The following is a 10,930-nucleotide window of genomic DNA, read 5'->3' as shown; positions in this document are numbered from 1 at the left end:
CTCTCCGCACCTCCCTCTCTCTCTATCTCTCCGCCCCTCGCTCTCTCTCTCTCCGCACCTCGCTCTCTCTCTCTCCGCACCTCGCTCTCTCTCCGCACCTCTCTCTCTCTTTCCGCACCTCTCTCTCTCTTTCCGCACCTCTCTCTATCTCTTCGCACCTCTCTCTCTCTCTCTATCTCCGCACCGCTCTCTCTCTCTCTGCACCTCTCTCTCTCTCTCTCCCTGCACCTCTCTCTCTCTCTCTCCCTGCACCTCTCTCTCTCTCTCCGCACCTCTCTCTCTCTCTCTCCGCACCTTTCTCTCTCTCTCCGCACCTCTCTCTCTCTCCGCACCTCTCTCTCTCTCTCTCTCCGCACCTCTATCTCTCTGCATCTCTCTCTCTCTCCGCACCCCTCTCTCTCTCTCCGACCTCTCTCTCTCTCTCCGCAAGTCTCTCTCTCTCCGCACCTCTCTCTCTCTCGGCACCTCTCTCTCTCTCTTTCCGCACCTCTCTCTCTATCTCTCCATCTCTCCGCACCTCTCTCTCTATCTCTCCGCACCTCTCTGTCTATCTCTCCGCACCTCTCTCTCTCTCTCCGCACCTCTCTCTCTCTCTCCGCACCTCTCTCTCTCGCTCTCCGCACCTCTCTCTCTCTCTCCGCACCTCTCTCTCTCTCCCCGCACCTCTCTCTCTCTCTCCGCACCTCTCTCTCTCTCTCCGCACCTCTCTCTCTCTCTCCGCACCTCTCTCTCTCTCTCTCTCCGCACCTCTCTCTCTCTCTCCGCACCTCTCTCTCTCTCTCTCCGCACCTCTCTCTCTCTCCGCACCTCTCCCACTCTCTCTCCGCACCTCTCCCACTCTCTCTCCGCACCTCTCCCACTCTCTCTCCGCACCTCTCTCTCCCCGCACCTCTCTCTCTCTCTCCGCACCTCTCTCTCTCTCTCCGCACCTCTCTCTCTCTCTCTCTCCGCACCTCCCTCTCTCTCTCTCTCCGCACCTCTCTCTCTCTGTCCCCGCACCTCTCTCTCTCTGCACCTCTCTCTCTCTCTCCCCGCACCTCTCTCTCTCTCCCCGCACCTCTCTCTCTCTCCCCGCACCTCTCTCTCTCTCCCCGCACCTCTCTCTCTCTCCCCGCACCTCTCTCTCTCTCTCCGCACCTCTCTCTCTTTCCCCGCACCTCTCTCTCTCTCTCCGCACCTCTCTCTCTCTCCACGCACCTCTCTCTCTCTCTCCGCACCTCCCTCTCTCTCTATCTCTCCGCACCTCGCTCTCTCTCTCTCCGCACCTCGCTCTCTCTCTCTCCGCACCTCACTCTCTCTCCGCACCTCTCTCTCTCTTTCCGCACCTCTCTCTCTCTTTCCGCACCTCTCTCTATCTCTTCGCACCTCTCTCTCTCTCTCTATCTCCGCACCGCTCTCTCTCTCTCTCTCCCTGCACCTCTCTCTCTCTCTCTCCCTGCACCTCTCTCTCTCTCTCCGCACCTCTCTCTCTCTCTCTCCGCACCTTTCTCTCTCTCTCCGCACCTCTCTCTCTCTCCGCACCTCTCTCTCTCTCTCTCTCCGCACCTCTATCTCTCTGCATCTCTCTCTCTCTCCGCACCCCTCTCTCTCTCTCCGACCTCTCTCTCTCTCTCCGCAAGTCTCTCTCTCTCCGCACCTCTCTCTCTCTCCGCACCTCTCTCTGTCTCTCCGCACCTCTCTCTCTCTGCACCTCTCTCTATCTCTCCGCATCTCTCTCTCTCCGCACCTCTCTCTCCCTCTCTCTCCGCACCTCTCTCTCTCTCCGCACCTCTCCCTCTCTCTCTCTCCGCACCTCTTTCTCTCTCTCTCTCCGCACCTCTCTCTCTCTCTCCCCGCACCTCTCTCTCTCTCCCCGCACCTCTCTCTCTCTCCCCGCACCTCTCTCTCTCTCCCCGCACCTCTCTCTCTCTTCCCGCACCTCTCTCTCTCTCTCCGCACCTCTCTCTCTCTCCCCGCACCTCTCTCTCTCTCTCCGCACCTCTCTCTCTCTCCACGCACCTCTCTCTCTCTCTCCGCACCTCCCTCTCTCTCTATCTCTCCGCACCTCGCTCTCTCTCTCTCCGCACCTTGCTCTCTCTCTCTCCGCACCTCGCTCTCTCTCCGCACCTCTCTCTCTCTTTCCGCACCTCTCTCTATCTCTCCGCACCTCTCTCTCTCTCTCTCTCTCCGCACCTCTCTCTCTCTCTCTCCGCACCTCTCTCTCTCTCTCCGCACCTCTCTCTCTCTCTCCGCACCTCTCTCTCTCTCTCCGCACCTCTCTCTCTCTCTCCGCACCTCTCTCTCTCTCTCCACACCTCTCTCTCTCTCTCTCTCAGCACCTCTCTCTCTCTCTCTCTCAGCACCTCTCTCTCCCTCTCCGCACCTCTCTCTCTCTCTCTTTGTCCGCACCTCTCTCTGTCTCTCCGCACCTCTCTCTCTCTGCACCTCTCTCTCTCTCTCCGCATCTCTCTCTCTCCGCACCTCTCTCTCCCTCTCTCTCCGCACCTCTCTCTCTCTCTCTCTCTCCGCACCTCTCTCTCTCTCTGTCCGCACCTCTCTCTCTCTCCGCACCTCTCCCACTCTCTCTCCGCACCTCTCCCACTCTCTCTCCGCACTTCTCTCTCTCTCTCTCCGCACTTCTCTCTCTCTCTCTCCGCACCTCTCTCTCTCTCTCTCTCTCCGCACCTCTCTCTCTCTCTCTGCATCTCTCTCTCTCTCTCCCCGCACCTCTCTCTCTCTCTCCGCACCTCTCTCTCTCTCTCCGCACCTCTCTCTCTCTCTCCGCACCTCTCTCTCTCTCTCTGCACCTCTCTCTCTCCCTCCGCACCTCTCTCTCTCCGCACCTCTCTCTCTCTCCGCACCTCTCTCTCTCTCTCTCCGCACCTCTTTCTCTCTCTCTCTCCGCGCCTCTCTCTCTCTCTCTCCACTCCTCTCTCTCTCTCTCTCTCTCCGCACCTCTCTCTCTCTCTCTCTCTCCGCACCTCTCTCTCTCTCCGCACCTCTCTCTCTCTCTCTCCGCACCTCTCTCTCTCTCTCCACACTTCTCTCTCTCGCTCTCCGCACCTCTCTCTCTCTCCGCACCTCTCTCTCTCTCTCCGCACCTCTCCCACTCTCTCTCCGCACCTCTCCCACTCTCTCTCCGCACCTCTCCCACTCTCTCTCCGCACTTCTCTCTCTCTCTCTCCGCACTTCTCTCTCTCTCTCTCCGCACCTCTCTCTCTCTCTCTCTCCGCACCTCTCTCTCTCTCTCTGCATCTCTTTCTCTCTCTCCCCGCACCTCTCTCTCTCTCTCCGCACCTCTCTCTCTCTCTCCGCACCTCTCTCTCTCTCTCTGCACCTCTCTCTCTCCCTCCGCACCTCTCTCGGTCCCTCTCTCCGCACCTCTATCTCTCTCTCTCCGCACCTCTCCCTCTCTCTGCACCTCTATCTCTCTCTCTCCGCACCTCTCTCTCTCTCTCTCCGCACCTCTCTCTCTCTCTCTCTGCACCTCTCTCTCTCTCTCTCCGCACCTCTCTCTCTCTCTCTCTCCACACCTCTCTCTCTCTCCGCACCTCTCTCTCTGTCTCTCTCTTTCCGTCTGTCTCTCTCTTTCCGTCTCTCTCTTTCTATGTCTATCTTCTTCCTCTCTCTGTCTCTCTCTCTCTCTCTCCATTTCTCTCTCTCCATTTCCCTCTCTTTCCATCCTCTCTCTCTCTCTCTTTCCATCCTCTCTCTCTCTCTCTGTCCATCTCTCTCTCTCAGTCTCTCTCACTCCATCTCTTTCTCTCTCCATCTCTCCCTCTCCACCTCTCTCTGTATCCTTCTATCTCTTTGTCTCTATCTCCGTCTCTCTCCCTCTCCATCCCTCTCTTTCTCTCCATCCCTCTCTTTCTCTCCATCCCTTTCTTTCTCTCCATCTTTCTCCCCACCTCCCTCTCTCTCTTTCTCCGTCTCTCTCTCATGCCATATCCTGCTCTCCATCTCTCTCTTTCTCTCCATCTTTCTCCCCAGCTCTCTCTCTCTCCTCTCTCCGTCTTTCTCTCTGCTTCACTCTCTCTGTCTCTCTCTCCCCTCCATCTCTCTCTCTCTCCATCTCTCTCTCTCTCCACACCCTCTCTGTCTCTCTCACACGCCATCTCCTGCTCTCCATCTCTCTCCTTCTCTCTCTGCCTCTCTCTTTCTCTCTCCACCTCTCTCTCTCTCCGACTCTCTCTTTCCGCACCCCTTTCTCTCTCTCTCTCTCTCCACACCTCTCCATACATCTCTCTCACTGTCTCTCTGTCTCTCTCTCTCTCTCTCTTTCTGTCTCTCTCTTTCCTTGTCTATCTCTCTATCTCTTTCTGTCTCTCACCATTTCTCTCTCTCTTTCTCTCTCTATCTTTCTCTCTCCATTTCTCTCTATCCATCTCCCTCTCTTTACATCTCCTTCTCTCCTTCTCGCCGTCTCTCCGTCACTCTCTCTCTCCGTCTCTCTCTCTCCATCTCTCTCTCTTTCCACCTCTCTCTGTCTCCTTCTATCTCTCTGTCTCTATCTCCGTCTCTCTCCATCTCTCTCCCTCTCCATCTCTCTCTTTCTCTCCATCTCTCCATCTCTCTCTCTCGAACTCTCTCCCTCCGTCTGTCTCTCTCTCTCTCTCCATCTCTGTCTCACTTTCTCTCTCTCTCTACATCTCTGATCTCTCTCTCTCTCTCTCTCTTTCCACGTCTCTCTCTCTCTGTCTCTCTCTCCATCTCTCCCCGTTTCACTCTCCATCTCTCCGTCTCTCTCTCTCTCCGTCTCTCTTTCTCTCTCTCCGTCTCTCTCTTTCTCTCTCTCTCTCTTTCTCTCTCCGTCTCTCCCTCCATCTCTCCGTCTCTTTCTCACGCCATCTCCTGCTCTCCATCTCGCTCTCTGTCTCGCTCTCCGTCTCGCTCTCCGTCTCGCTCTCAGTCTCGCTCTCTCTCCTTCTATCTCTTTGTCTCTACCTCCATCCCTCTCTCTCTCCTTCTATCTCTTTGTCTCTACCTCCGTCTCTCTCTCTCCCTCTCCATCTCTATCTTTCTCACCAACTCTCCCCCTCTCTCCCTTGCCCCCTCTCTCTCCATCCTCGGAAGATGCAGGATGCTGGGCTGCCCATCTGCCTAATCACTGTCCAACCATCACCAACCCCACACCCATCCATTACCCCATCCCGGTCACCCATCCACATCCCCCTACTCAACCCACACCTCCATCCTTATCTGCTCTCCCATTATCCATCCCCCATCCCAAACCCCACCCTTTACCCCAACCCTCATCCCCACACCAATCCACCATCCCCCAACCTCCAGCCCCATCCCCCTCCTCCAGTTGAACAATGCTATGTTAAGTGAATCTGGCTGGCTTCATGTTCAATGAGGAAGAAATGAAATGTGTTAGAGTGTATTGCATTAGGGCCAATGATATCCAAGCTGCTGACCTGTGTTTCTCCCATGAATAGATTCAAGGCTGTTTGGCTAATCTTCCTTGTCCTGGGTCTGGGAACACTGTTACCCTGGAACTTCTTCATGACAGCGATTGGGGTATGAAACTAAGCTGAAAATTCAGGTTAAAAATGGAGATCTGAAAATATTTACCTCGTTGTAGCCAAGACACTGACCCTCACGCTGACTCTGACACTGAAACTGACCCTGACACAAGCACTAACCCTGAAACTGACACTGATCCTGACCGCGACACTAACCCTCTCGCTGACCCTGAAACTGACACTGACACTGACCCTAACACTAAGCCTGACCATGACACTGACCCTGATGCTAACACTGACACTGGCGCTAACACCGACCCTGACATGGATACTGACGCTGACCCTGATGCTAATACTGACCCTGAACCTGACACTGACCCCGACGCTAAAACTGACCCTGATACTAACACTGACCCTGACGTGAACACTGACCCTGATGCTAACACTGATCCTGACGCTGACCCAGACACTGACCCTGATGCTAACACTGACACTGAAGCTCACCTTGATGCTAACACTGACCCTGACCCTGACCCTGACGCTAAAACTGATCCTGATGCTAACACTGACCCTGAAATTAACACTGACATTGAAACTGAAACTAACATTGACCCTGAAACTGACACTGACCCTGAGGCTAACACTAACTCTAAAACTAACACTGACACTGACCCTGATACTAACGCTGACCCTGATGCTAACGCTAACCCTGACGCTAACCCTGACGCTAACACTGAACCTGACTCTAACAGTGACCCTGACTCTAACAGTGACCCTGACCCTGACGCTGACGCTGACACTGACACTGACACTGTCCCTGTCCCTGTCCCTGTCCCTGACACTGACCCTAACACTGACCCTGTCCCTGACCCTGAGGCTTACACTGACCCTGTGGCTTACACTGACCCTGACCCTGACACTGACCCTGACGCTAACGCTGACCCTGACGCTAACACTGACCCTGTCCCTGACACTGGCCCTGATGCTAACACTGACCCTGTCCCTGACACTGACCCGGACGCTAACATTGACCCTGTCCCTGACCCTGAGGCTAACACTGACACTGACCCTGATACTAATGCTGACCCTGACGCTAACACTGACCCTGACACTGAAACTGACTCTAACAGTGACAGTGACCCTGATGCTGATGCTGTCACTAACACCTACGCTAACACTGACCCTGTCCCTGACCCTGAGGCTTACACTGACCCTGTGGCTTACACTGACCCTGACCCTGATGCTAACTCTGACGCTAACCCTGACGCTGAACCTAACCCGACCCTGACGCTAACACTGACCCTGTCCCTGACACTGACCCTGACGCTAACACTGACCCTGTCCCTGACACTGACCCTGACGCTAACACTGACCCTGTCCCTGACCCTGAGGCTTACACTGACCCTAAAACTAACACAGACACTGACCCTGATACTAATGCTGACCCTGACGCTAACACTGACCCTGAACCTGACTCTAACAGTGACCCTGACGCTAACACTGACCCTGACACTGAACCTGACTCTAACAGTGACCCTGATGCTGGCCCTGATGCTGGCCCTGACGCTGGCCCTGACGCTGGCCCTGACGCTAGCCCTGACGCTGGCCCTGACGCTGACGCTGACCCTAACCCTGACACTGACCCTGACCCTGACCCTGACCCTGACCCTAACACTGACACTAACCCTGACCCTGACGCTAACACTGACACTGACCCTGACGCTAACACTGACCCTGACGCTAACACTGACCCTGACGCTAACAGTGACCCTGACACTGACACTCAACCTGACTCTAACAGTGACCCTGACCCTGACGCTGACACTGACCAAGACCCTAACCCTGACCCAGACGCTAACCCTGACCTTGACGCTGACGCTGACGCTGAACCTGACCCTGACCCTGATGCTGACACTGACCAAGACCCTAACACTTACCCTGACGCTGACCCTGAGGCTGACGCTGACCCTGAGGCTAACACTGACACTGACACTGATGCTGTTACTGCCCCTGATGCAAACACTGACACTGAGGCCAACGCTGACCCTGAAGCTGACCCTGACGCTGACCCTGAGGCTTACACTGACCCTGAGGCTAACACTGACCCTGACACTGATGCTGTTACTGACCCTGATGCAAACACTGACACTTAGGCCAACGCTGACGCTGACCCTGACCCTGATGCTAACACTGTCCCTGACACTGTCCCTGTACTAATCCTGTCACAAACACTGACCCTGATGCTAACACTGTCCCTGACATTGTCCCTGAACTAATCCTGTCACTAACCCTGACACTGACATTAACACTGTCCCTGAACTAATCCTGTCACTAACCCTGACCCTGACGTTAACACTGTCCCTTACACCAACACTGACACTGACGCTAACACTGACGCTGACACTGACGCTGACGCTGATCCTGACCCTGAAACTAACCCTGACCCTGAAACTAACCCTGACCCTGACCTTGACATTGACCCTGACCGTGACATTGACCCTGACAATGACCCTGAAGCTAACACTGACCCTGACCCTGAAACTAACACTGACCCTGAACCTGAAACGAACCCTGACCCTGACGCTAACACTGACCTTGACACTGACCCTGACCCTGACCTTGACACTGACCCAGACCCTGATGCTAACACTGACCCTGATCCTGAAATGAACACTGACCCGAACGCTAACACTGACGCTGACCCTAACGCTGAAACTAACACTGACCCTGACACTGAAACTAACACTGACCCTGATCCTGAAACGAACCCTGACCCTGAAACGAACCCTGACCCTGACGCTAACACTGACCCTGACCCTGACGCTAACACTGACCCTGTCCCTGACCCTGAGGCTTACACTGACCCTAAAACTAACACAGACACTGACCCTGATACTAACGCTAACCCTGACGCTAATCCTGACGCTAACCCTGACGCTAACACTGAACCTGACTCTAACAGTGACCCTGACGCTGACGCTGACGCTGACACTGACACTGTCCCTGTCCCTGTCCCTGACACTGACGCTAACACTGACTCTGTCCCTGACCCTGAGGCTTACACTGACACTGACCCTGACACTGACCCTGACACTGACCCTGACGCTGACCCTGACGCTAACACTGATGCTAACACTGACCCTGACGCTAACACTGACCCTGTCCCAGACACTGGCCCTGATGCTAACACTGACCCTGTCCCTGACACTGACCCGGACGCTAACACTGACCCTGTCCCTGACCCTGAGGCTAACACTGACACTGACCCTGATACTAATGCTGACCCTGATGCTAACACTGACCCTGACACTGTACCTGACTCTAACAGTGACAGTGACAGTGACCCTGATGCTGATGCTGTCACTAACACTGACACTGACGCTAACACTGACCCTGTCCCTGACCCTGAGGCTTACACTGACCCTGTGGCTTACACTGACCCTGACCCTGATGCTAACTCTGATGCTAACCCTGACCCTGAACCTAACCCGACCCTGACGCTAACACTGACCCTGTCCCTGACACTGACCCTGATGCTAACACTGACCCTGTCCCTGACCCTGAGGCTTACACTGACCCTAAAACTAACACAGACACTGACCCTGATACTAATGCTGACCCTGACGCTAACACTGACCCTGACACTGACCCTGACACTGACCCTGACACTGAACCTGACTCTAACAGTGACCCTGACGCTGGCCCTGACGCTGGCCCTGACGCTGACCCTGACGCTGACCCTGACCCTGACCCTGACCCTGACCCTGACCCTGACACTAACCCTGACCCTGACACTAACCCTGACCCTGTCCCTGACCCTGAGGCTTACACTGACCCTGACGCTAACACTGACACTGACCCTGACGCTAACACTGACCCTGACGCTAACAGTGACCCTGACACTGACACTCAACCTGACTCTAACAGTGACCCTGACCCTGACGCTGACACTGACCAAGACCCTAACCCTGACCCAGACGCTAACCCTGACCCTGACCTTGACGCTGACGCTGACGCTGAACCTGACCCTGACCCTGATGCTGACACTGACCAAGACCCTAACACTTACCCTGAGGCTGACGCTGACCCTGAGGCTAACACTGACCCTGACACTGATGCTGTTACTGCCCCAGTTGCAAACACTGACACTGAGGCCAACGCTGACCCTGACGCTGACCCTGAGGCTTACACTGACCCTGAGGCTAACACTGACCCTGACACTGATGCTGTTACTGACCCTGATGCAAACACTGACACTGAGGCCAACGCTGACGCTGACCCTGACCCTGATGCTAACACTGTCCCTGACATTGTCCCTGAACTAATCCTGTCACAAACCCTGACCCTGATGCTAACACTGTCCCTGACATTGTCCCTGAACTAATCCTGTCACTAACCCTGACACTGACGTTAACACTGTCGCTGAACTAATCCTGTCACTAACCCTGACGTTAACACTGTCCCTGAACTAATCCTGTCACTAACCCTGACCCTGACGTTAACACTGTCCCTTACACCAACACTGACACTGACGCTAACACTGACGCTAACACTGATGCTGACACTGACGCTGACACTGACGCTGACGCTGATCCTGACCCTGAAACTAACCCTGACCCTGACCCTGAAACTAACCCTGACCCTGACCTTGACATTGACCCTGACCGTGACATTGACCCTGACAATGACCCTGAAGCTAACACTGACCCTGACCCTGAAACTAACACTGACTCTGACCCTGAAACGAACCCTGACCCTGACGCTAACACTGACCTTGACACTGACCCTGACCCTGACCTTGACACTGACCCCGACCCTGATGCTAACACTGACCCTGATCCTGAAATGAACACTGACCCGAATGCTAACACTGACGCTGACCCTAACGCTGAAACTAACACTGACCCTGACACTGAAACTAACACTGACCCTGACCCTGAAACGAACCCTGACCCTGAAACGAACCCTGACCCTGACGCTAACACTGACCCTGACCCTGACGCTAACACTGACCCTGTCCCTGACCCTGAGGCTTACACTGACCCTGACGCTAACACTGACACTGACCCTGACGCTAACACTGACCCTGACGCTAACAGTGACACTGACACTGACACTCAACCTGACTCTAACAGTGACCCTGACCCTGACACTGACACTGACCAAGACCCTAACCCTGACCCAGACGCTAACCCTGACCTTGACGCTGATGCTGAACCTGCCTCTGACCGTGATGATGACACTGACCGAGACCCTAACACTTACCCTGACACTGACCCTGAGGCTGACGCTGACTCTGAGGCTAACACTGACCCTGACACTGATGCTGTTACTGCCCCTGATGCAAACACTGACACTGAGGCCAACGCTGACCCTGACACTGACCCTGAGGCTTACACTGACCCTGAGGCTAACACTGACCCTGACACTGATGCTGTTACTGACCCTGATGCAAACACTGACACTGAGGCCAACGCTGACGCTGA

At 55.1% G+C, this 10,930-nt stretch overlaps 1 protein-coding gene across 1 annotated transcript in view; it reads left to right on the top strand.

Annotated features, from left to right (window-relative positions):
• The first annotated feature begins 5,376 nt into the window (after positions 1-5,376).
• The window catches only part of LOC121278088 (equilibrative nucleoside transporter 1-like), a 330,852-nt gene continuing 325,298 nt past the window's right edge, over positions 5,377-10,930 (top strand). The window contains exon 1 of the mRNA XM_041188151.1: positions 5,377-5,499. Coding sequence (XP_041044085.1) covers positions 5,377-5,499 — 123 coding nt within the window. The remainder of the gene's footprint in view (positions 5,500-10,930) is intronic.

The sequence above is a fragment of the Carcharodon carcharias genome, chromosome 5, assembly GCF_017639515.1.
Source record: "Carcharodon carcharias isolate sCarCar2 chromosome 5, sCarCar2.pri, whole genome shotgun sequence".
Taxonomy (NCBI): domain Eukaryota; kingdom Metazoa; phylum Chordata; class Chondrichthyes; order Lamniformes; family Lamnidae; genus Carcharodon; species Carcharodon carcharias.
Note: the sequence above shows the minus strand (reverse complement) of the source record. Positions and strands in the feature narration are given on the sequence as shown.